The 26,233-nt window shown below is 44.1% G+C and overlaps 1 protein-coding gene across 1 annotated transcript in view; it reads left to right on the forward strand.

Annotated features, from left to right (window-relative positions):
* CPAMD8 (C3 and PZP-like, alpha-2-macroglobulin domain containing 8) overlaps positions 1-22,508 on the forward strand; it is a gene marked incomplete at its 5' end in the record, with an annotated part of 42,401 nt that extends 19,893 nt beyond the window's left edge. The window contains 20 exons of the mRNA XM_009876715.1: positions 36-334; positions 731-956; positions 1,512-1,688; positions 4,394-4,475; positions 6,005-6,161; positions 6,606-6,680; positions 7,488-7,653; positions 7,878-7,964; positions 8,459-8,595; positions 8,694-8,849; positions 9,252-9,314; positions 9,611-9,849; positions 11,667-11,754; positions 15,550-15,624; positions 16,219-16,324; positions 16,415-16,525; positions 17,069-17,281; positions 17,414-17,488; positions 21,478-21,646; positions 21,964-22,508. Coding sequence (XP_009875017.1) covers positions 36-334; positions 731-956; positions 1,512-1,688; positions 4,394-4,475; positions 6,005-6,161; positions 6,606-6,680; positions 7,488-7,653; positions 7,878-7,964; positions 8,459-8,595; positions 8,694-8,849; positions 9,252-9,314; positions 9,611-9,849; positions 11,667-11,754; positions 15,550-15,624; positions 16,219-16,324; positions 16,415-16,525; positions 17,069-17,281; positions 17,414-17,488; positions 21,478-21,646; position 21,964 — 2,702 coding nt within the window. The remainder of the gene's footprint in view (positions 1-35; positions 335-730; positions 957-1,511; positions 1,689-4,393; positions 4,476-6,004; positions 6,162-6,605; positions 6,681-7,487; positions 7,654-7,877; positions 7,965-8,458; positions 8,596-8,693; positions 8,850-9,251; positions 9,315-9,610; positions 9,850-11,666; positions 11,755-15,549; positions 15,625-16,218; positions 16,325-16,414; positions 16,526-17,068; positions 17,282-17,413; positions 17,489-21,477; positions 21,647-21,963) is intronic.
* Positions 22,509-26,233: the final 3,725 nt, after the last annotated feature.

Here is a 26,233-nt window from a genome sequence, read left to right on the forward strand (position 1 = left end):
TAATTCTTATAACATTTCATTATTTTTCTGACTAGAGAAAATACACATTTCTACACCTAACAAATATGAGTACCAATACATGCAGAAACCTGCCCAGATGACACAGTTTGACATTGCCGTGAAAGCGCACAATGATGCTCACCTGGCCCTGTCCTCGGGCCCCCATGACATGGCAGAGATGACCGAGATTGTTATTGGTGGACATCAAAATACTAAAACATGGATTTCAATAAGCAAAATGGGTGAGCCGGTGGCCAGCAGGGACACAGCTGGTATCCTGTCCTGGGATGAATTCCGCAGCTTCTGGATCAGTTGGAAAAATGGAGTTATCCAGGTAGTGAATTTATCTATGCAATGGTCTCGTAGTCTCTTGATTTCTCAAACAGAGTTTGAGCACACACGTGGCAGATTTTCATTAGGCTCATTGCAGAAGGTGAAAGCTTCATTCCTGTTGCTTTTTCTATATTAAGTCTTGATTGAGCTGTTTTAATCAGAACAGCATCATGTTCTCTGGACTTCAGTCTTCGTGGTTTTAGTGCTAAGAGTGCTGAAGGCTGTGGAGGTCAAGCCTGTGGAATTCTCATTAAACTTCCTTGGATTGTGTTGTGGGTGGGAAAGATACTGGTTCATCTACAGCGCTCTCTGATGCACACAGGAGTTACTAGTCCAACGGCAGACTGAGTTCATATGTGTGGGATGTTGGAACTGCATGGTTTTTTGTTCCTTTCAGGTTGGCCATGGTACTCGGGTGTTAAATGAATCTATTATTGTGGAGTGGACAGTCCCCAAACAGCTTGAGGTGAAGTACATTGGCTTTTCCACAGGCTGGGGGTCAATGGGAGAGTTTAAAATTTGGAGAAAAGAAGAGACTGATGAAAATCACAATGAAGCATTTACTCTTGGAGTTCCCCACAACATAATTCCAGGATCAGAAAGAGCTACGGCTTCAATAATAGGTATCAATTCTGAGGAGGTATCACTAGGTACCAGTTATCAGATATGAAGAGATACTGCAGCTGTTACTTGCTTCTGACCGGTATTTGAGTAATACGCACCGGGTACTGAGATATGTGCCGCTTAATTCCACGACGAGTAATTGCTTGGCTTTTTTTTTTTCCTGTCGCTTGTTTGAATGCTGTTTGAGTTGACAGTGCCTTCAAGTTGGTACCATCTGAGGACTTTGCAGTGACACTGTCTGTTAGAATTCATAGTATTCATTTCATCGTCATCATCATCATGAAGTGTGCTGACTGTATTCTCAACTAATAGTCTAAATGGGGGAGTCATGAATAATCAAACTCTAAAATATGAAATTTCTTTATTTCAGCAAGAGCGCAAAGGGCTAAGACTTAACATCTGAACGACTTCCACCTTATGATAACAGTTTATTTAAGCTGACTACGCGTAGCTAGCAGAAATTAGTGTAGTCAGGCGGGCTTTAGTGATAAGACATCAAAAGGGAGCAAAGCCTCGTTCCTGGACACTGAACAGCTTATCTCTTTTTCAAACAGGAGATGTGATGGGTCCTACGCTGAACAACTTGGACAATCTCTTGCGATTACCGTTCGGATGTGGGGAGCAGAACATGATCCATTTTGCTCCTAATGTTTTTGTCCTGAAATATCTGCAGAAAACCAAACAACTGAGTCGTGAGGTGGAGAGTGAAGCTACCGATTACCTTGTTCAAGGTAACTCCTCACACTTACAGTCCATAGAAGGAGAAAAGGCTTGTAAGTCAGAGGAGAGTTTTACTCGTATCACACCATCCTTTCTAATCGAGGGGGTCTCAAGTGATAAAGATTCATCATTTTTTGTAGGATAATCTCACAGGTAAACAGATTTTGATGGCTTGGTATTTTGTCTTGATAGGTAGACCGTGTTTCCCTTCAGTAACCCTAATTTACATGCTTATTGTTTTTTTTAATTAAGCAGCTTATTTAAACATTTCGGAAAGTCAAGAAAAATTGAATATAGTAAAAATCAGTTTATTTATATTTTTTGACTTATTCGTAAATCAACCTTCCACTACATGGTTCTTCTCTGAACTTCCACTTTTTTAACAGTATTTTCTTAGCAACAGTATACCCAAAATCAAAAGTTAGTATCCAGAATAGTTAACCCATAGCCATATAATCAAGAATTTTCTCTGTCCTATCTCACTAAACAGTTCACAGCAATCTATCTTCTTATGCACTGCTTTTCTCAGCATTTGTTTAGGAAAAAGCCACATGCAAAATAGTTTTATAACTAAATGCAATTCTCAGGACGTGTAAGAATTCTGGGTCATTCTTGTTTTTAATGATCTCTAAGGGACAAAGCTGTTCTGTGTATGAGTCAGACAATAGTCATGTCATGAAATCGGAGGTGACAGCATTAGGTGGTTCTTCTCTGAAAATAGAAGTATAATATATTTCTTGTATTCAGCAGCAAAAGCCCGGTGCTGCTCCCTTTGCCTGGCTACAGCTGTTTCACTTGTAGTTTTTTGTGCTTGCTGATTGCAGGAAGACAAAGGGAATTTTTTATTAGTTGGAGTCGGTGTTTCCTTTGCTTTTGTTTCTTTTCATGAATTTGCAAACCTTCCAGGTTTTTGGCTCCAAACTGTGCCTGCTAATTAACCCTTGCAGAAGAAATCCTCAAGAGTTTTAAACTTTCTGGTTTTATTGGAGCCCTGCCAAGTATAAGGTTTAGATGGGAAAGTCAGTTTGCTCACTTTAGAAGGCTTTTGTGACTTGCCAAGAAAACTTTTTCATCCCTTAGTTGTCCATCATACAAAGTGCTGATACCCAACAATTCCCATATATTCCCAAATCTTTAGAAATGGCCTGAGCTAAACTAGTCAGGAATTACTCTACTTTCCCACACTGCAGTTGCACCAAAGCAGGTAACAGCTGAAAACTGGAAAGGTGAAGCTGTCCAGTGAGTCCAAGAGTCTAGAGGCATGTTTAGAAAGCAGAGGATTTCAGAAGAGCAAACAAGACCTAAAGTCTGTGCCACTATCAACCTAGCAAGCAGAGAAGAAGAAATGTGAGAGCAATGAAGCATAAGTCAGCTCCAAGTGAACATCTAAGTAAAAGAACAGAGAAAATTCTAAGACTGATATAAAAATACAAGTATTTAATTTGTCCATCTAACACACTGGAAAAGAACACTTAAGAACAATTTAAGGAGGAACTGCTCAGTAGTAAATTGTATCTGAGGCTTACGTAGAAGAAAAGCAATCTAATTTAATGTAACGCTATTGTTTGGAGGAAGAAGAAAAAAATGCCATTACTTACGCTTTTCCACGTACTTGTATATAACCTACAGCCCCCAGACAAAGATGTTTTTACTACAAGAGCATCATTGATTTCTAGGGCTTTGTTCCTCCTGCTTTTCAAACCAATCTATTTGCATTCCCTATGAAAACCTATAAAGCAACAGGAAAGATGTGGGAGTCCTGGGCAGCCCTTGCTCAGGAACTGTGGAGTTGCCTGTATCTGGAGAGGACAACAAGGAAACTTCACCTCCGGAAATGAAAAAGTAATCCCTTCCCATAAAACTGTCATCCAGTACTGAATAAAATGTCTATTCATGTATCAGGGAATTAAATAGAAACTCAACATCTTTGACATGGTCTTTGGAGGTTTGACTACCTGTGTCAGAAATCCCTGTTCTGAGGGGTTTGATCCCAATGGGTGTTCCAGAGCTTTATCAAAGCACGTGTTCTGTATTCCTCAGCACGAAGGCTCAGAGTGCTTTATTCGTGTGGACAGTTCATGGTTATAAGACAGAGAAGTTTGAGAAGCAAATTTTTTTCCTAGCAGGAAAATCATTTTCACTGTCTTTATTTTCAATCTCGAAAATAGTTCTGGTAGAGGGCTCTTATCTTCTCCATTTGACTTAATAATTGGTGTCTTAAACAAACCTTACAAGAAAGCTCTGGCAGCTAAGAAGTGCTCATGTATGTTAAGATTGTGGCTGTTATTGTCATGTTACATTAAGTTGTTCCAAGTAACAGCTTTGGAGAAAAGCCTGAATCCAGTCGTATCATTAAAGGAAAAAAGCTTCCATCTGCATGGTGCCTTCAGTAAAATAGAAGGAGAACAGCCATATGCCTAAGTAAAAATCTGTCTTTTAATACTGCATCTTTTCAGAGGTATTGAATTTTTAACATTTCTGCTGGCCAAAATGCAGGAGTTATGGTCTTACAGATGTTAGCCTGAACAGATTTCTGAATAAGCTACAGCGTACGTACACAGAGCTGGCTCTGTCCCTCCCAGCAAAGGAAGAGGTTGCCTCGGGCAGAAGAATCCTTTATGCGAGTGCCAGATGCTCTGAGTCTTCATTCACTTTACATACTTGTTCTTCTGTGTGTGAGGATTTTGGACTCCCCCAATTCTTTTGTGACTTCCAGGCTACCAGCGCCAGCTGACCTACAAGAGACAAGATGGTTCATACAGTGCTTTTGGCGAGAGAGATTCCTCGGGGAGTATGTGGTGAGTTGCTATTTAAAACAGAGTTAGAAAATCCAGTGTTTGCTAAATGGGAAAAATACACAATTGGCAAGGAAAGAAGAGTAATTTTCCAGCTTCCATCATGGTACTGCACACAGCGGAGAATAGAAATAGTACTCAGTGACTATATAGACTTACTGTGTCAATGCTGCTGAGGGTTCGCCCTACACTAGGAGGTATATTCGAGTTGTTTCCGGACTCAGGGGCAGTTAAGATAATCACATCTAATATGTCCAGGCTTCAGGCACAGAAGCTCTAGTTAAGGATCTGCTGGAGCTGGAGAAGCGATGTGTGGGGCATTTAAGCACCTAATCCCACTTGGGAATGGAGCTTCACCTGAAGCATATACAGAGAAACTCACGGTCTCTAGAAGCGGCAGAGGCTTCTACCAGGGTACGAAACAAACCAAAACACTAAAATGAACCCAGAAAAATCTGAGTAAGTCTCCCTCTCAAGTGCTTTGTATCCCTTCGTGGGTGAAATGAGTGGTATGGATTTATGCCCTGAGAATTGGAAGTGCAGGACCTCTAAGAGTCAAACAATGAGAGCCAGAAATTATGAAACTGAGATATCAGCTCATCTCACTAACGGCTCCCTTAGGAAACTGCGGCCTTTATGGTTGTACGTTACATCACATTAGTGTGTGAGTTGACTATATTATCTCAGATGGAGTAGATTCTTGTCTTCATTCATTTGCTTGTGCTGTCATTTGGTTTCTCCATCTGCTCTGTATTTTGCTTTAAACTGATTTTCTGCAGGAACTCCTCGAAGGGAAAGTACCACCGCTATGATGCTGCTGCCTCACTGTTTCTAAGACAGTAAACTTTTATCTCGGATCTGGCATCTCCCAGTCCCTAGATGTAAAATATGGTGACACAGAATTACTTAACAGTTGAAAAATCCCCTGCCAGGCAGCATGCTTTCTACCCTCCCATTCCTCAGAGGCTTGTTAAAGGAATGATTCAATCTCCCAAAGCTGGCCAGAGTTCACACTTTTTGCATGTCAGAGGTTTAGAATTCCAAAACCACTTCTGTTGCTTTCTTAAGTCTTAATTCTCTATAAGGTCTAACGCAGCCTCAGACTTCAGCAATTGGACTGGACTTCTTGTTAGTTAAGACAGTAACAAAACTGGAAAATTTACTGTTCTTTTTTCTTTACAAATACTTAGATATTTATAAGGTTGTTGATTTTTATTTTGAAAGCTTTAATAATTTGAGTAGCAGATGAACACCTATAAAGTGGAACACAGTTTCAGAGTGTCAGAACAAAGACAAATATATCTTCAAGTTATACTTTTCAATTTAATTTGTCGACAGTTAATCCTGCTCTTATCCAGAAGTTTGGACGATGTTCAAGTGCTTTTATGTACCGTGGGGGTTTTTTGGACAATATTTAGTGTTTCCCAACAAGATTTTTAGAACTTGTGCTTTCTAAGGATGTTGTTTTCCCCTTACTGATACGTTATTCTGAATTTGTTTTCTCAGTAAAGATGATAAATTCATATTTACAGGCTAACAGCTTTTGTCCTCAAGTCCTTTGCACAGTCTCGTGGGTTTATTTTCATTGACCCGAAAGAACTAACAGCTGCCAAAGACTGGATTATTCAGCATCAGAAAGAAGATGGTTCTTTTCCTGCTATGGGCAGGATACTAAATAAGGACATTCAGGTAAAAACTATACAGACTCAAAATCATGCAATAGGTGCATTTTTGAAGTTATTATTAAGTGATGCAGTTTCCTCATGCCTAATATGAATGTGGCACTTGAGAAGACAGAATAGCGTAGGAAGAGCCAGGAGAATTTCGGTTAAAAAGAGTCTGCTGGAACGTGTGTGTGCTGTCCCATGAGAATGGAAAGCAAGTTGTCAGTCTTGCAAACGGCTCTGGGGTCAGGTCTCGTGCTTTGAGTGTGGTCTCAGGCTGTTGCTGGGGAAAGAAGCTACAGAGTTGGGTTGGGTGCCTAAATTTCATACCCCTTACGTGCAAAGGAAAAGACGTTTTGTGGTGCCACAGCTCCTCTTACAGTTATAACACATTCTTTGTCTTGCTTCAAGAGTCTTTTGATCAGGGGTTCTGTTCTGTAGTTTTCATCTGGTGTTTGTTGCCCTCCAGGGTGGAATCCATGGTAAAATCTCCCTGACGGCTTACGTGGTTGCATCTCTTCTGGAAACAGGTGTAACTTCGGAGGTAACAAGAACTTATATAAAATAGCTCTCCAACACCCAACAAACAACCCAAACAATTTTGCTGCTGTTCGCTTTCCAAGGATCTGCCTGTGAGCAGTGTCCTCCCTCTGAGAAGTGAGGTGGTGCTCTCTCTGGGCTGCTGTGTCAGGACAGCCCGAGCATTTTTATTTGCTGGAAGTGCAGTTTATGTGGATCTAAAGGTTTTCCTAGAGGAGATTTGCAAGTGTTACTAATGATCTTAGCTAGGAAATGAGGAAGGGGAAGGTTGGTGCCACAGGGAAATCAAAGGAAACCAAATTACATCAAGTCCAATTAAATTGTTTCTATAAATTATCAGAGCCACGTTCTTACATGGTGAGGTCATTGAGGGAGTTAATAAAACATGTTTGTTGGCTGCAGGGACCCCTGGGAACCTTGGCCTTTATTATCCTCTGGCGTCTGCTAGGCGCTCCAGAGTGTCAGGAACACAATCAAACATACAGTAGAGAGCTCGCTTCTGCTCTGTTCATCTGCTGCCTTGCAGGGGCGTGAAATTTCTTCACATTTAGAGGGGAATAAATATGTCTCAGCGTTAGTCTAGAACACTCTTGCTAGGTTGTTTGCTCCTTTTTTTGAATTTGTGATGCATGGCTTCTCTGAGGGAAAGGGAAGTGTTAGTGTTACTCTGCAGAGAGCAAAATGCAACTTTCCTAGATTTGTTTGTTGTTGGGCTTTTTTTTTTTAGTGGACGCAATGTAGTGACAAAGTGATTGCGATTTCTGAGATATAGAGGCTGGTAATATATCTGGATTCTTTCCCCTAAATACAGGAAGAAAGAATGGCTGTCGACAAAGCAAAACACTTCCTGGAGTCCAACTTGTATTCAGCAGAAGACCCCTACACTACTGCCTTGATGGCATATGCCCTCACACTGCTGCACAGTCCCTCTGCTGCTGTGGCGCTGCGGAAAATGAACAGCATGGCTATTACACAAGGTGCTGTGCTCCTGGGGCCGGGCTGGCGCGTCCCTCAACAGGCAGTCCTCTTCCAGGAACAAGCAAACAGCCTTTGCCACTCGAATGATATATTTAAGTTACTGGAGAGGATCAAGCCTGTGAGATGAGGTCTTCCTCACGGCACAATTTGATTCTTTCTGTCTACAGAGGCTTTGCTGCAGTCCTGCTGTAACAGCATACGTATTCCACTCCTTTTTTTCTAGATGGCTTTACACACTGGAGCTTGACGGGAACTCTTGTTACTGATGAAGATGCCTTCATGGGCTTTAATGACGGTCTCTCTCAATCAGGTACTTGGATTGCAAACACAGGGATAAAGGGAATGGGCAGCACCCCCAGGCCACCGGCTCCGTGTGTTCTAGTGAATTGTTCCTATGATACAAGGTGGTCTGAAAATGGCAGTCAGTCAGTCAGGATGAGATGAGAGCTCGTAAAAAGCAGGTAATGCTACGCTGAAAGAAATGGTTAAGAGCAAAAGAGAGACAGAGCTAGATGTCTAGTATGGGCAGCAGCATAGTAGAACTGAAGTGGGAGGGAAATTCCTTGTGGGATACAACCAAATGGGAAGCAGGTTTTCTTTTGCGTGAAGGAAGGAGCTTTTGCTGGGAGCAGAGATGGCTTTGGAAGGTGATGCATCTTGGGCGCAGATCCCTCTTCATTTTTCTCACCTGGAGTTTACTTCTACAGACTCCTAACGTTTTTTACTGTCTCTAGACGTGCTCAGATTCTCACTTCTAAATGGTATTTTAATTAATTTCATTTATTCCCCCCCACCTCCTTTCAGTGGTTTCTGCAGAAGTGGAAATGACATCTTACGCCCTTTTGACTTACACACTCCTCGGAGACGTGGCCTCTGCGCTCCCAGTAGTGAAATGGCTTTCACAGCAGAGGAATGCACTTGGAGGATTCTCATCTACTCAGGTGGGCTGCTTCCTGAAAATGTAGCTTCAATGCATGCAGAATTAATCTCTGCTGCTGTATTTTTCACTATTCCGATCTCTGCCTCTTTGGGTCCCCAGGACACATGTGTAGCCCTGCAGGCTCTGGCTGAGTATGCTATCCTTTCTTACGTTGGAGGAGTCAACCTTACCATTTCCTTGGCTTCTACTAATCTAGACTACCAGGAGACATTTGAGCTTAACAAGATGAATAAAAAAGTCCTCCAGACTGCAGTGGTAGGTGGTTTTGTGTTTATGGAGCCCAGGGTTTTTTTAAGTGATCTGTGTGAGCTGGGTTCTAAATGACAACTGAGATTAGTTCAGTAATGGTAAAAGCACAAGTTAAACACTGAAATCTTGGGACTTCCTGGGGTTTTATGGCTGGGTTCTGATGTGAAGGAGGCAGCACGCAAAGTTAAAGGTGTTTTTCACTATTGCCCGATGCTTATTTTGTGCTGCTGCTTGTTTCTACTGCTGTCAAATGCAGATGGCTGAAAAGAGTATGCCATACAAACTTCACTTTTGCAGTCTCCTTTATAACTGGAAAGATAACTTTGTACAGAATAAAGCTAAAATTGATATTAATCTCCATTCTGAGTGCTGTGTCTTGTCTGTGTCTTAACTGTGGATTCTCCCCAGATCCCCAGTATCCCAACGGGGCTGTTTGTGAGTGCCAAAGGGGAAGGCTGCTGTCTGATGCAGGTAAAGTTGCCGTGAGGCTAGAGAAAGTATGTGAGCAGATGAACTCTAAACTCTCAGTCTGTTTCCTACTTTTTTAATCCCAGTTTGCTGTGAGGAAGGGGTTACGCTTTGTATTTCTCTCTAGTTATATAACGTAGTGTTGTTTTAATTCATGGAAGTAAATGTGATTGTGCTAGGGTGAATCTGCTATATATATACACCTATATATAATCTATATACAACTGTTCTAAAGCCTCTATTGCCTCTGCTAATAAACTGCCTGGATCTGTTTTTGTTTCCTCCCTTTTCTGCTGCAGATTGATGTCACATACAATGTACCCGATCCTATTGCCAAACCAGCTTTCCAGCTCCTGGTTAACTTGAAGGAGCCCAAGTCTGAGCAGCATCTTCAAGCTCCAAATCTCCTGCGGTCTGTCTCTCCAGATGAGAATCGCTCTGAAGCCTTGCACAGGGAGAGGGCACTGGTGGATGATGATGACCCAGCTTCAGATCAGGACCATCAGGAATACAAAGTCATCCTGGAGACATGCACTAGGTAGGAAATGCGAATCTGCGTCATGTCCTGCCTCTTTCTCAGAGATCATCTGGTGTGCTGATCAGTGTATCTGTACCGATACATTCACTGCTGAGTTTGCTAGGGTCATCTGGCTGGATATAACAGTGCCTCAACCTCTTCTCTCCCTGCCTTGAAGATGCCTGTAACTAAGGAGGCTGCCCTGCATCAGCAAAACCTTTCTGTTGTTATTTCTCAAACTTCTGCCCTGGGAATTGCTGGAGCAAAGACAGAAATCTGAGAGAAAACCTATTTCAAGGAGATTGATTGCTTGGAAAGAAAACAAAAGCAAATTAAATCTTCCCTTTCCTCCCTTTCGTCCTGTAACGATGCTTCTTTAAATCCTCCATCATCTTATTTAGGCAATGCGAATGGAGGAGTGCGTCTAAGGATGACAGCTGAAATATTTAGAGCTGGGAATGTTCTTCAGAACACAGTTGTTTTAAGTGTTGCCATGCTCTGTGAAGTCTGTGAGGCAATTTCAAGGACTTAGGGAGAAAATAGTACAGGAAATAGAGGGCTGTGAAGTATAGCAGAGAATGGGCAAAGTGCAGGTAAATGGATACTGTAGGATTTCAATTTTTTTTAGGGAGTATGGTGCATGGAGTTAGATCAGGATTAACAAGGCTTGAGGTCTCTGGGAGACTGTCAGCCTTGAGCTGCCTCACACTGAGCCAGCTGGATCTGTCCCCAGTCCACCTCCTGCTGCTGCGACTGTCCGAGCTGGGGCGTGCTGGTACATCCAGGGCGACTCTGCAGCGCTGCAGCAAACGGCCGCCCGCCCGCGCTGGGGAGGTCTCCGTGTGGAGGTCTCCAAGTAGCCCCGCAAGAACCACTTCAGATCTGGCAAATTAGGTCCTGGAAGCTGCATCCTGTGGTTTCTCAGTGCTGGGCATGAGCTAATAAACCCTCCTGGGTCCAGGCTCATTGTCTTTGTGGTGCAACTACACAACAAACAGGTAAGCTGCCAAGGAGGGCTGGTTTAGTGCTGGCTACATGTGAATGCAGAGAAAAGGAGCGTCGCTCTGGAACTAGCGAGAGCTTTGTTACGATGGTGACTCTTCTGCCGTGCTGCAGGAAATGGAAATCTTTTGCAGTGGCCCAAATCAATTCTCTCTCAACCCCTTGCTGTGTTTTTGGTTTTCTAATGAACATTTCAGCAGTAACAACTCTGAATTTGAGTAGGGGTTTTTTTGGAGTCTTTGTTGATACTATAGAGGATGATATAGACGGTGAGTTTCTTAACATTAGTAACTGGAGAGTGAGTCCACAGACTCATTAGCAAAGATACTTTTCTCAGTGTTAATTAGCTGCTGGAGGGAAATGACCATTTACGAAACCCCAGGGTCAAATGACTCTGCTTAGTGTTGGGAAGTAACATTCCTCTTACACCACATCCATTTACAGCCCTCTGCTTAGAAAAGAAGTTTTTTCTACTGCAAGGGGTAATTTCCTTTTACCAAGTGTATTTTCTCAGTGATTAATTGACAAATAAGGCAAGCAGCCCCACGGCAAACTACATCCTTCCTTCTGCTTTTCTGCCTCTATTTGCCTGGACATCTTCTACATCTTTGCCCTCTCTGAGTTGTGTTTAATTTTTGTTGAATAAAAGCAGAAGAGAAAATCCTTTCTTTGCAGTATGATGGTGTTCATCAAGTCCCTCAAAGAAGACTAGATCCTTTTAATATTTTTTTCACCTGAAGCTTGTTTCGGTTGCCCTTCATCCCGAGTTGTCCATGTGCCATTGGATCCTGAGTTTGTTTTCATTGATTGTCTCTTTTTTTTTTTCTCACGGGAAGGTGGCTTCACTCTGGATCTTCGAACATGGCTGTCTTGGAAGTGCCGTTGTTCTCTGGGTTTCGTGCGGATATCGAGAGCCTGGAGCAGGTAAGATGTTGTTATGGGAGCACAAGGCAGGATCTCGGGCCAGGACCTGGCTCTCTAATTGGCAGGGCTTCCCTTTGGGGAGCAATAGGAAGCAAATGTCATTGAATGTTAGAGCACTGCATGTTAAAACTAGGGGGGTGGGAGATTTCACTTGTCAAAAAATATTTTATCTGAAATGAGCAAACAGATGTTCTGAGCAAGATTAACAAATTTCCTGAACATGGCCACATGAAGGTTTATGACTGAGCACAGTGCACAGTAATTAAATGAGACCCATTTGGAAATGCTGAAGTGAAAATGTGCTCTTACAGGAGCTGTTTATGGCCTCTTGGTGGGTTGTGTTATCTCCAACATCTGGATTCCATTTCTTTGGAGGCTCTGTGTCTTGGAATTTTTTGCCTTTTTTTTTTTTCTTCCCTCTTCTGGGAGAACATCATGTTTATTGCAAACTGAGGTGGACAGAATGTGCCTCTTACCCAGCCAGCCCTCTAGGGGGGATGAACTATAATCTTTAGCTTTACATTACAGTGTATTCACTGGTGGAGTTTGTGCTGCAAATAGTTTTTAAGGACTATTTCACTAAAGAGGTGTAAAATCTTTGCATCCTTGAGAATTGGTAAAGTGCTAAAAAGTATGTTGCTTCCAAAAGGTCTCTTCCATTAGTAACTTCATCTTCTTTCTACAGAGAGGGGGATGGATTTGAGAGAAGAATTCTGAAGTAGAATCGTAGTGAAGACCAGGCAGTTTAATCTGACATGCTAATTCAAGGAAAAGTGCACATTGCTTTGTCTTCTCTAGGATTTCGCTTCATTTGGCTAATTTATAATATAAACAACACTGCATTTTCTTGGAGAAAATGAGATCAGTATGTTCCTCTTCAGGGGCTTACAATCCATGTCAAAGCTGCTGTCAGTCTGTCTCCTGGGCTGTCACTGAAGCCAGAGAAACTTGTGTGTCAGTCCCTGAGCAGAGAATTGCATCCTTTTGGCATTAGGGAGCGGTGCTGGAACACTTTTGCACAGAGATGTGTGTTGATCAGCGATGGAATATCATCAACTTTATTTTATGTCTGTTCACTAGCTGCGTGTTGAGAATCCTGTTTTCAAATGCGTGCATGTAAAATGCAGGAGGTTTTATTTGCCTCTTGACCTTTGAGTCTGATATTCCCTCTTGCGTGCAACAAATGGTGCAACAAACTGAATCTGGCTTTTCACATGAGACCGCTAGGAGGGGGTCTCCAGTACCCCGGGGTAAGAGAAAGGAGGAAAACTAGGTGAGGTGGCCTCTAGTGGATTTGGTTACTATTTCATCTCCTCCTGCTAAAGGTGCTAGAGTGACAGTTGTTTGTACTATTTTCCTTATTTTTCCTGAAAAGAGGTTAAGAAGAAATTACAGAACTAGGAGCTCCCGCAGTGCCGGCTGTTCTGAGCGAACATCTCCTGTGCTGCTTTCAGCAGGGCACAGAGTTAAGAGTTTCTAGGCTGAGAGTCCTGAGAAGGTTCCCTACGCTCATGGGTTACAGGGGACTGCGTAGGTTCTGTCACTTCAGTCCCGGAACAATTTTTTTCCCTGTTTGCCAAGGCAGCTGTGCTCTGCTCTGGGGCTTGTTTACGCGGCTGAGCCAGGCAGGTGTCCCAGATAAGGACTCATAAACAAAACACGCTCGTTTTGTATTTAGTTATTCTGAAAGGATGCCACGTGCAGCCATGCTCCTGTGCTCTCTCATCGTTGACGCTAAGCAGTGTTCAGGGCGTGTTGCACGTGTTCCAGGGAGCAGAAACACTGACGCTAACTGTGAGTATATGATTAACATCAGGATATACCCGGCAAGGAAACTCTGATTCTGGTTCCCCAGTGAACTACACGTGTGATGTTTCAAAACACTTTTATCGGAGGTACCTCGTATTCTCCCTCTGCTAGTGTGTTGCCATAATCCTTGTGCTGAGTGACACCTGCTTGCTTTCGATGTTGGATTCCTTGTGGCTGCAGAGACTGTTGTGTCACGTTCAGGGCCACCTCGCTGGCCACTGGACACCCAGGACTGCTTTTGATACCTATTTTGGATGCCACCTTCAGCACAGGCACATGCTGTCCGTGCCACTGCTGGATTTTCTTGTTACCCTAGCCTTTTCCCTCTCCTCCTGGTGAGGAGGAGGGGCAGGGCTGTAAATCAGGTTTCTGTGTTAGTTGTTGGCACTCCCAAGGGAGCGCTGTGCGCCGAGCGGACCCACGTGCGGCTCCGGGGCAGCGATGGTTAATGATCGCTCTGTTGCCCGGTGAGGGCAGCCCCCCTGGCTGTACAGCCACAAATCCTTCTAATAATGCTGGGTGTCGACAGGGTCAGGAGGTCACCCCAGGCTGGTATATATCAAACTTCACCAGAAAAATGCAACTTTAGCTGAGCTGAGCATTTCCCGGTGGCGCCAGCCTCTCCAAGCCCTCATAAAAGGACTGTCTGCAGCCATCTACTGCTGAGTAATAACAGCCACCATCAGGCCCCTAAAATTATAAGGACAAATTAAATTGGCCCTTTCCATATCGTATGGGACTTAAACACATGTTCCTTTGCTTGTTACAGTAATAGCAGGAAGCTGTGTGCAGGGTTTTACAACCAGGAGCACTGCGCTGAAGAAATTCCCAGTTAGCGCTGTTGGTAGCAGGTTTAGGCAAATTTTGGTAGAAACAGCGTTTGGTTCAGGTCATTCTTTCCAAATAATAACAATGATAATAATGCTTTGTTCTCCTTTCCACAGAGTTTTCATGCCAAGAGCTCAAAATAACCTAGGAACGTTAATATAATAAAAAAAGAAGCCAAGGAAGTATGTCACAAATGAGATTGTTTGACAGAGAGGTTTAAAGTAGTAGGACAGTTTGGAGAACTGACTTAAAGTATCTGCTCTGGCCCTTATTTCATTCCCCAAACTGAGATTAAATCACAGAACTCCTTTCCCACAGACCAGTGTCCTCCCCAGCTTCTAGATTAAATGTTTTTCTCGTGATAGATGGGTCCTGAATCCAACTGATCAACTCCCTGATGATTAATTGACTGCTAAAGTGCATACAGCATGACCATCATTTTAATATTGAGGTGTCAGCATTCCAAATATAGAGAAGTTTAAGAGAAAATCTTCTGGAAATTTTAAAGCAAAACTCCACAGAATTACAGCAGGTGATAGCATTTCTATTTTGGTGGCATTAAAGGGAGAGAGGATGAGCAGCAGAGGCCCGTCCTGACCCCATTTGTCACAAGGGAGGATGCTGAGGGCTCTTTGGAATGGCTGCTCTCTTCAAATGTAAGAATTCATTTTCCTTGCAGAGGAATGTTCTGGATTTTTCAGCTGGTGAAAGAACGGGACCTTTAATACCCAGCAACATGATTCCCCGGTGGTCTGAAGGAGTGTAAATCAGAGACTTTACTGAGTGTTTTGGAGTCTCTGAGGTCTTTGCTTGAGCCTCGGTACTGAAAACAATCCAGGAGCTATTCAGTTAGATTATGGACGATATGTTCAGCGTAGCCTGAGGGACATAAATGTGCCAGGGACCAGGAAGGGTATTTGGCATTGTGCACCTTGTGAGCATTCCTCATCAGGCCACAGGTGGCGTTTTCTTCAGTTGTATGACAGCAACTGCCATCCTCTGTGCATTTCCCCTCTCTCTTACTGAGACGTCCTTTTCCAGCAGAAGATATCCCTGGGGTCTGGTGTCCAATCAGTTTTCTAAGTCTAAAATCTTTCTTCTTCTCTTTCTTCTTTCTGTAAAATGAGATGAAATGAAACCTGTTAATTTTTTCCCCAGTTATTGATGAACAAGCAAATTGGATTAAAAAGATATGAAGTGGATGGAAGAAAAGTCCTTTTTTATTTTGATGAGGTAAGGACTTTGTTTCTTAGAATTATGTCTCTCTTCAGTGCCAGGCAAATGGAACAGGTGCAGTGTTTTGTTGTTGGTGCCCTCACAGATGAGGATTAGCACACACCTTGGGCTGCTCTTTGGAGGCAGGTAGGTGCTGTGGTTTTGGTTGGAAGCCAAAGTATAACAGAGGCAGGTGATTAGCTTCAGTCCGTATAGAATTTCTGGGCAGATATCACTTAGTTTTTGTCTCAAAATAACCACACCTGGCATTGCTGGAAGAACAAAATAAAAAGGCAGTCGTACTTCAGATCTCACAGCACGGACCTGAGAGCGGAAGCTGAGATCTCTCAAGGCTTGGTCAGCAGCAGTAAATGGTTGGCTCGTAGTAGCGACCCGGCTGATGGCAGGAGTGGCGTTAGGCAAGCCAAGTATCACGTATTTTAATTTATCCTCTTTGGTTTTATTCATTATTTTTGTGTCTATACCTAGCATTGGAGGTGTCTTCATTCTCCCCAAGCGTCCAGCACGGTGTAGTGCATTAGAGGCAAATGCCTCCCTCTTCACTTAAAGTGCAGTTTTCATGACAATGCAATGCTATGTAATTTCATACAGATTCCCAGCCAGTGCATGACCTGTGTAAAGTTCCAAGCTTTCAGAGAGCACATAGTTGGGAAAACAGCTCCCGTTCCCATCAAAGTGTATGATTACTATGAGCCAGGTACGTGCCTGTTTTCCTTTTGATTTTTGCCAGCAGTAGAGCTGTAGGCACAAGGCTCAGCTGTCACTTCTTATTCTTCCTGTCCTGCAGCTTTTGAAGCAACTCGTTTCTACAACGTGAGTGAAAACAGTCCCTTGGCCCGGGAGCTCTGTGATGGACCAACATGCAATGAGGTGGAAAGCTCAGCTAGCCAGTGGGTTGGTAAGTCGAACCAAAACCAGGCAGATTTTTTGGAAAATGGAGCCCACAGACATACTTTCCAGGAGTTCAGAACTCAAAATTATATTTAGAGAAACCCTTTATTTCACTATTTCTGTTAGTGGAAGTGTTGCAAAGGTCTGTGGGATACGACTGTTAAACTTACGACAGCCAAACAGACTAATGCAGCCTGCTTTTCATTTTTTTTCTCTAAAATATCTTGCAATAGAGTTCCACAATTGCCTGTAGGAAGATGTTCAATTTCATGCATCAGTGAAAGGAATAACTTTCCCCAGTTCCTTTCTGTTCCTTTCTGTCCTCTGTGTCATACAAAATTGTTGCTTTGCTCTGTATTGGGAAGCTGCTGCACTATGGTTCTTTCAGAAAGACAGCTTGAGTCACAGAGCCTTTTATTCTACAGAGCCTGTGAATTCCTGTGAGAAGTCTTAGGAAATTCACCAGAAATCAAAGAAAATTGCCACTCCACCTTCCTCTTCCCTATGCCATGCAAAAATATTGCTTTGGACATTTTTGCTTGCTTTTCAGGCTTTGTTCACTCTGGACCGTGCAATAACATTTTTGGCTGCTTGGAGGATGAGTATTTTGAGCAGTGCATGTGTTCACGAGACTGCGGCTACGATGGGGAGCCTGTGTGTGGATCCGATGGACAGGTTTACCCGAACCATTGTCAGATGGAAGTAGCATCGTGCAGGAATAACACAAGGATAGAACAGATGCCCATGGTTCAGTGTGCTGCCTGTAGGTTTCATTCAGTTCTTTTTTCTGCTGTAATCTAGTTGCAGAACAAAGTATTCCACCTCTGGAAATGTGAATGTTTTCTAGAGATTCATTAGCCGATTTTATGACCAATACATTTATTTTTCTTTACAGCCAAGACTTTGCCAGAAGAAAGGGAGTCACACGCCCACACGGCTGAGCAGCCCAGCGTTCAGCAAACCCCAGCAGGTAGTGTCATACTTTGCATTTATCCAAGGCCTTCTTCCTTAGCAACGTTTAAGCTTATCCTCTCACTCTCTAAAAATATGTATGGCTCTGAAAGCACATTTAAGTAAAGATGCTGAATGTCTTCATCTTCTAGAAAAGACAGAATATTCAGAAACCAGAAAAAAAATGAAGAGGTCAAGAAAACTTTGGATGATAACTGTTCCACAGCAGACTAGCTCTTTTAGTCCTTTTCCTGTTGGGAAATCTTGCATTTGCCATCTATTCAGTGCACATACAAGATTTAGGTAATTGTTTGTAGGAGTGGGCAAGTGACCCTTTTATTTTCTCAGCCTTGATATGTTTGAACAACACAAGCTGTAATCTTTTCTTCACTATGAAGTTGGAAAGATCAGATTTAAAACCAGGCTGATGTAATGTGCTTCAACAAACAGCTGAGCGGGACGTGACAACAGACCAAACCATTGCAAGAACTAGAATCCAGGTGGATTAACTTTGCCCCTAGCAGTTCTGTGCAAAAAATGAGCCGGCAGCCTTGATTCTCTCAGAGCTGCTGTTCAGAATAAAGAGCCTTAGTGAGCAAAAATGTTAAGGTCAGTAGATGAAGCAGCCAGGAATTTGGCTGCTCATTTTATTTGGTGCTTATATTCATACACTTTTTTCCAAGACTCATGTCGAACTTGCTCATGGCTCACAATAAATCTCACCAAGAAGCAGTGGAGGGGTCAATAGAATAGTTTGTTTCATGCTGTTTCTAGTAAATAAACTGGACTAGATTTTTCCTGGCTGCTTTCCACTCATTAATTTTCCCCTGGCCGAACAAATCGGTAAAACAAGTTAATTCTTCAAGAGAGGACTCGATGACTTCTCATGTCCTTGTGCACCGGAGTTTGGGCTAGCGTGTGTCCAACACAAGAGACACCATGCTGTTCTTTGCCCTTCCTCTGCTCCACACAAGTTGATGGACAGTTTTCTTATTAAGGTATAAAAGCATGGCGAGTATTTCATTATGGCTACTTCTGCAGGTCATTCCATCTTAGTGTTTGATGTTTCTCCTGTTTTCCTCTCCCGTTTTTCTGGACTTAGTGTGAAAACATATATATGTGTACATATATATCAGGTTGCTGTCTGTTGGAACAACTGAGATGAATGCTTGTTGCCTTTTATTCCGTGCAAATTCTATGCACTCAGCATGGAAACTGTGTTTGCAATTTGAACCCTTTAAAGCAGCGTTCCCAAACTGCTCGGCAGGGCACTGCTGGTATGCAGGGCCATACTTAAGTGTTTTGCTGCTGGCCTACAAAATGAGACTGCAATTACATTGTTTCCAAATAACATTGTGATAGTAAAGATAGGGTTACCTGGGAAAAAAACTGTGGAACTTGACGGTAGTCCACAATGCAAAAGTTTTCAGAACAGTGTTTCTGAAATAATCGGCATTAAAGTATCTGTCTGAGAAAACCCTCTGGCTTCTGTTCTAAAGAGACAAAAGCAGTGCTGGCTCAGTGGGCTGTCAGTACCAGCGAAAGTGGAAATTCTCATTGCTTTTGTGTGTGCGTGGGGCATTTGGATGCAGAGGTTAGATTAACAAACCCGTGTGCCATACGGGTATGTTTGTCAAAGCACACGCATTTCGCCTGAAAGCATTCAAGTTGAGAGTCTCCTGGAAGGCAGATCCTCTTGTGAACTGAGCTGTCTGAGCAGCCCTGGCAGACTGAGCGTTCGAAAACAAAACGTACTAAATCCCGCATCAGGAAAAGCGCCCAGCATGTGATTTTCATTAATCCTCTGGGCTCCTCTCAGGTCAACCACACGGTACATGAATCAAAGTTTAACAAATGAATGAATCCCTCCTTCTACACGGGTCTCATTTGGACTCACTGGTTTGTTAGCAGTGAAGCGTGTGATTGGTTTAAGTCGGCTCAGGTGCTCTGGGTTTTTAGTGAAAGTTCTGATGAGCCATGTCTAAATCTCTGATTTCCTAAAAGGATGCAGAGCTCCAGGAGCCAAATCAACCTTGGGGCAGGTTGGTGAAACTGCTGCAGTGTGTTAATCTTCAGGAAATGCCATTTTCTTGGAGAACCTCGTGGTGTTTAGTGTCTGAAATCTGTCTGTATTCACCATATGACTTGTGCGGGCTCGGCTTGGGTTGATTGATGCTTTCGTTGTCAGCTCTTGTCTATGTTACCCCAGCAATGGAAACAAGGAGAGCCAGCTCCCTTCCAGCAAACAGTGGGGAACGTCATAAAGCGTTTGGGCTCACTCTGGTAAACGTGGGCTTGCAGTGTAGTTTCATATACACCAGTGAGTTTGCTAGAATAAACGACAGCTTTTGAGTTATACTGTTTGAGGTAAGCAATTCTGTATAGATGGGCCTGAAAACTCAGGATGTGGCATTTCTGGCAGCACCTTGTTATGGTCAAAGCATTTCCAAACTCCTTTCAGAAGTCTGCCCCAGATGTTGCAGCAAGTGAGGCAGAATCGTGAGGTTTGATCTTCAAGCTTTAGCCTTTTCTGTAGAGAAGAGAAGATCCTCTTTGCATCTTTAGATGGCAGCTCTGATATAATCTCTGTGCTGAAGTGGTGCTTTGATTAACGTTCTTCTGAAAATCCCTAAATTTTCTGTGCCAGAAGTGCTAAATGTGCAGCTGACTGTTGAAAGACAATAGTAACGTTGTGATTCTGCAGGTAGTTGACGGAAAAGCAACGTTCAAGTGTGCTGCAGCAGTACTCGGCGGTGTCGGTGCTGCTGCAGAGCTGCTCCGGGCAGGCACCCCTGCAACCTTCGGCTGCCTGACCCTCCAGCCTTCCCCCCGCAGCTGGGGCCGCGACACTTGCACAGCTCTGCTCTGGAGGTTAGAAGGGACGGTAGCTGGAAGAAGATTCTTGGAATTATGATACTTGTATTTGGTGATGTGTTGTTGTTATGAAAAAAAAAGAATAATTAAATGCCACCACCCATCACCAGCTCCGAACGGGAACTTCAGAGTGAGAGCTGCTTCCAGGTGGAGTCATCTCCCAGCGCTCCTGGCAGGCACATTAGTCGCAGGCCCGCGTTTCTTCTTGGATTGACTGGACTGGCAGCGGCCGCTTTTCTTTTCACCCCATCGGTGTTCAGCAAACATTGGCTTAGGCACAAGCATTTGGAGATGGGGGAGTGGTTTGTATGCAACGGCCTTTCCTCTTTGCTTTGACTCCAGTGCTGCATTCCAGGGACGAGCGAGGTCTGTGATGTTAATTCTGTCCCTGGTGGACAGCAATCATCCATTCATAGAGCGGGCTCATGATCTGGCAGGTTCTCACTTGGAAAAGGCCAAGAAGTGAACACAGAGACTGACTCTGCTTTCAGGCAAGTGTTCCCTTGCCTGGGGCTGAGCCTGTTGCTGGGAGGATGTGGGAGGCAACAGGGAAGAGCCTTCAGATATTTTATTCCTAGAGAACAAACATTTTCAAAGGCCTTGATGAGTGTTCTTCTTAAATAAAGCCAACTTTGCGGTGGGGCGGGGTGGAAGCGGGGACTTTTCCTCCCTGCAACAACGGTTTCAGTGATTGCTGGAGCAGTGTGTCCAGAAAGCAAACAGGAAAGATGGACAGCTGAGCTGGCTCGAGGAGCGGTTTAGAGAACAGGGACCTATTGATATTCCTAGAAGTTTTATCTTGCAGTCTTACCCTCTGGACAGTGAGCAACCACCCACCAGAGAGAGATGCTGCCTGTTTTGAGTGGGATATGCACTGTGTGAGTGACCTGCCAGCGTCTTAGTATAGACCAGAGTGAATGTGAGCAGGATAAATGCAGGTCTCTGCCTGTGACGTGTCTGTTGTCTTAAACGATTGAAGTTTCTCCATGCTACATCACGGTGCTGAACCAGTTGTAGCTCAGCTATTGCTGGTTCAGGCTGATGGAGGAACGATGGCTTTGCAGGCTATAGGTGATGCTGGATGCAGTTTCTTTAGCTAAAGCACAACCTGAGACTCTGTGGTTTCCTTTCCAGCAGAGGAAGGCCCTCCGCTACAGACAGATCTGTCGTACTACTCCTATGAGTATGACCCAGACCCCTATGCGTCGGAAGCTGACATTTTTGAGATGGTGACAGAACTGACGACAACAAGCACGTTAAGAGAAGTGGACAAGGTTCAGGAAGCAGTGACCACAGTAGAATGGTGAGCTGGAGTGTGGGGGATCAAAAATCTGGCTTGAGAGTCAACACACAGCGTACTAACTCGTGTGTTGGGTCAGGTGTATTCAGTTCCTCAAAAGAGGCATTCACACAACTAAATTGCTCACTTCTTCAGCAAGGAATCACCAGAAACAAGATCTTGCTAGGGCAACCTATAAAAATCCTTGTGGCCTGAATGTCTCCGTTCCTAGCAGAATAAAAAAATACCTTTTAAGGTTTTCTCTGCCCAGCCCCGGTGATGTTTCATAACGATATATAATGGGAAAGTGACTTTTCTTCATTATGTTCTCTTTTCAACAGAAATATATAATTTAAATACAGAGAAGAGGCTCAGAATCAACTCCTGTATGAGTTTGTTCCTACAGACGACCTGCTGCAGAACAGAAACCGAACGATGACTACTTCCTGATGCACTCAGAACTGTAGGCTTTGCTGCCCCGGTGGGGGGGATCTGGAGCTCTAAGAGGGACACTCAGTGTTATTTTTCTGTCAGTTTTCCTGCCTTTTGTGCGTCCTCTTTGGAGTACTTCCAAGGATAGGAGACCAATGTGCTGTGCCCTCTAGGGGAGAAAAATAGGGGCTGGAATTCAAACCTATAGACCATTTCAGAGTGTTTCCTCTACTGTCAGGATCCTGCAAATGCCATTTCCTAGCTACATTTAGAAGCTAAGTCCAGGCCTTGTGCTTAGCTGAACTGCTGTTTGAGGAAAGATGGCTGAGAAGTTTTCTTTCAAATTATAATAATAAACATCAGTGTGTTTTGCTAATTACGACATAGCAAGAGGCGAATCATCCTCCCCAGCCCATGAGTCTACTGCACCCACAACACTGTCCCAGAAGAGAAAGGCTTCCCTAACGGCTCCCTGCTCAGGGAAGCTGTTGGGAGGTACATTTCACACGAGAAAACTGAACTTCACGGCTGGAAGGCTGGACTGCCCCCCGTGTGGCTGCAGGCTTCGGGCAGGGAGTTTACCAGCCGTAGCAGTGACAGGGGTGAGGTGGGTGAGCCCTCTTCGTGTTGCACTATGTGCTGATAAGGGCTGCTTGCAGCCTTCTCAGCCCCTTTCCTCCTTGTAACCCTGGCATGAAAATAAAGCTGACCCAAGGCGTGGTCCTTTTAAATGCTTGCCTGACTTCACCAGTCACTTTTCTTCAGCTCCTTCTAGGACCCCCTTACAACGGTTGGTCTAGATACGGTGACCTACGCGTAGGAGCTGCTGGCCAGTACAAGTCACTGGTGGCCCAGAGGCTGGACTCCCTTAGACTGACCTGCCCCAAGCAATGTGGTAAAACTAAAAACAAAAGCTTTGTGTTTCCACAAGTGCGGCAGCCAAGATTTTTTGGTTTCTCTTCCTGCCTGGAGCAGCATTGTTCTCGTTGGAGGAGTTACATGCAATGGCCTGTTGCAAAATAGTGTTAATATTTTATCTTCCCACTTCTATTGTTACCAGGACCAAGAGTGGGGTGGAAACTCCTTTTGAGGGTGTTTATTGGTGAATGGAAACAGGAAAAAGCCCAGCTCCATTCATTTCTAGGGCCTGTTTACGCAGGAACCATGACAGGAATATATCCCAGTATAGACATTCCATTTCAGAATAAAGGCAGTTTTACTTCAGAAAAATGTCCACATGGGGACAAAACAGGAGGTATCCCAGAAGCTGGGCATATGTAGTTTCCAGTGGGTTTTTTTTTGTCTGGGGCCAGATATTTGCAGAATGTAGCTGACATGATGAAGATTTGAGTCCTGACGTTCCCAGAAGTTCCAGAACTGCTTTCCTGGCAGGTTTCCAAGCCTTCTTTCATGGCTGCTCTGAGCTCTCCTCGCAGGATCCTGACGTGGCTGCTGCCCGTACATACCCACTGCTTCTCAGCAGAGGTTTTTGCCACGTCTCTCCAGTGTGCACGAACAGACCGTGTCCTCACTGAGTCCGCACAGCACAGCGGAAGCGCTGGCGGCTGCATTCCTGGCTGGCAGGTAAATAAATGCCTTTAAACTAAATTCCATCTCCTGTAAGCAACTGGCCTGGCAGACACTGGCTATTGTGTACACACACAGGACTGAGTCAATATTTATCCCCTGAGTAAATAACAGGCCTAGTGTGAGCTGCAACAAGAGGGTGGGTTTTTTTCTTTTCTAAATATCAAAGCTGCACAATACAAACCCTGCTGTTTGCTGGTTCCAGCCTCAGCTGTTTAATGCTTTGAGTCTGGGAGAGACATTTAGTCACGCTGAAATGTCTGTGTGACTGGCTTCCCACAGAAGATGGGACCTGTGTTCTGGATCCCTCAGCCTCCTGTCCTCTGTCCCTTTCTGCTTTTAGTTTCCTTGGCTGTTGTGTGCTTCTGGATAGATACTTGAAGTCATTTGATATTACTCAGTCCTCTCGTAGATCCTGGGGCAGTCAGACAGCAGCACCGCTGGGGACAAGGAGGTGAAGGTAGGGAGCTTCAGCCAAGTATTAAACCTGACTCACTGCACTTTCCTCAGGCTCTCGTACATGCACTGCACTAACTGAAGGTGCAGCCGTCTCCCCAGTGCTGCCAGCTAAATAATTCCTTCTGATGGTGTCAGCCCAGCAATCGTGGCCTCGTTCTGTGGTGTCTCTGTGTGCCAGTGCCTCCATTTGAGGCAGAGGAGTCTTGCTTCTGTCTTAGAACTAGAAGGAAAAACAGAAGGACCTGAACCCTCAGAAGGCAAAGGCAGAGCAGCCTGAGCTGCGCCATCCTTAAACAGGCACAGGACAGGGCAGTGTGGGTGAGGTGCTGTGCCAGGGTTTCTGGATCCTGGAACCTGACTTCACCTTCGGCGCTTCTTCATAGCGTTGGCACATTCAAGCACGTCACTAACCCAGCTGCTCCTGGCAACATTCGCCTCCCCCCAGGCTTGCCACACCAAACTAGCTCCTTTCTGTAGTTAAATAAATCATTTTATTTAAGGAATTGAATAAAGGAACCTCCAATTCCGCAGTCGTAGTTCCTTTTCTCCCCTATCACAGGAGTAAAGGAGCAGGTCTCTGCCCTGTTCTCCACCCCAGCTGATGGTCCCTCTTTCATAGCTTTTCCCTGTCCCAGATTTGTTGTTCATCTTTCTCGTAATCATTCTTACCTAGGGAAAACAAATCCTAGTTTATTTTTCTTCTTTCTTCAAAATCCTATTTGGAATACAGCAGCTCTTTAGGACTAGGTCTGTGAGAACCACTGGACCCAGCACAGGGTTATCAGACTCGATGTTATTCATAGACTTTGGCCCAGTTCTGACTGAAGCTTATCAGTCGCATTCCCGTCCCTGAGAACACAAGGGCAGCTCAGCGCTGTAAACTCAGGCTCCAGCTTCATGAAGAGAAGCTGATCATAGTTTGGAGCAAAGGAATTGATCTTTTTCATCACCTTGGTAGTGGAAAGTCAGCCAGGACAGCAGAGCTGCTGCCGCTTTGGGCTTTGATTTGCTTGGGGCTCAGAGACGTTTGCCTCCCTCCGTCAGACAGATGCTTCTCCTTGCCTTTTTCTGCTGGTCCCTCACTGCAAAAGGAGAAGAGTGCCAGCGGGTTTGTAAGACACAGAGATTCCTACTTCCATCAAGTTATGTTACTGCATAGCTGCAGCAGTGCTAGTTATCAGTGATTTTTGCTTGCAATCCTTTCAATGAAATTAATATTTATATATTTGTAACTGTACATTATGCAGAGTAATCATTACCATGGTATTTATTTTAAAGCAATAGTTCCCTTGTTCTTTCTTGTCCGAGTGTTTTGGTCCCTCCTTAATCAGCCTCCGTAGAACACAAATACCAGAAGAGTGTTCAGCTTGCCTGAAGAAGATCTTTGAAACAACTGCACTTGCTTTGCTGACGTCGACTAGTGACACTTAATGCACAATTACCTGGTTTTCATTATTGTGGATAGATGATCTCTTTAGAAAACCTCAGCTCAGTCTGGGGTTTTTTGGGGTGAGTTTTTTTTTCAGTACTTGCTATTTCTGACTGAGTGGCAACAGCCCTGGCTACACCGGGTCCGCTGGGCTCAGTCGCTGGCACAACCCCTGCCCGTGCGGGACTGCACCCACGGGAGCCAGGCGCTCGGCTTTTCACCGGCATTTCACCGCCGTCCACCCATGTACACACCAACAGTTCTGTGATCATCTTTGTTTTGTTCATGCAAATCTTAGCAAGTCTGAGTCCAGAAAAGGGTTTGTTTTAGATTCTGATAAATATTTTATTAAAAATTGATTTTAAGACAATCTTGTCTGCCTCTTATTCACACTGTAGGCTATGAGTTTGATCGCAGGTTATGGTGAGGACAGAATTCACATCTGTACCAGTAAAACTAGGATTTCAGGAACCTGAAAGAGGTTTATCGCTCGTTTTCTACCTTTTTGTGTACTGGGATATGCCCAAGTTGTGTCTGAGAAAGGAGTTAACTTCATTGTGTCAAATTTACAGCAGGTTCCAATAAACAACCAGCTTAGTCACCCGCTTCATAAAGAGACAGCTCTTGCTTGTGTGTCGCGTTACGCAAAAGAAGCGTGGAGTTTAGAACGAGGGTTTTCTCAATTCCTTCTTTAATATTTCCCT

Source organism: Apaloderma vittatum, unplaced genomic scaffold (genome assembly GCF_000703405.1).
Source record: "Apaloderma vittatum isolate BGI_N311 unplaced genomic scaffold, ASM70340v1 scaffold9109, whole genome shotgun sequence".
Taxonomy (NCBI): Eukaryota; Metazoa; Chordata; class Aves; order Trogoniformes; family Trogonidae; genus Apaloderma; species Apaloderma vittatum.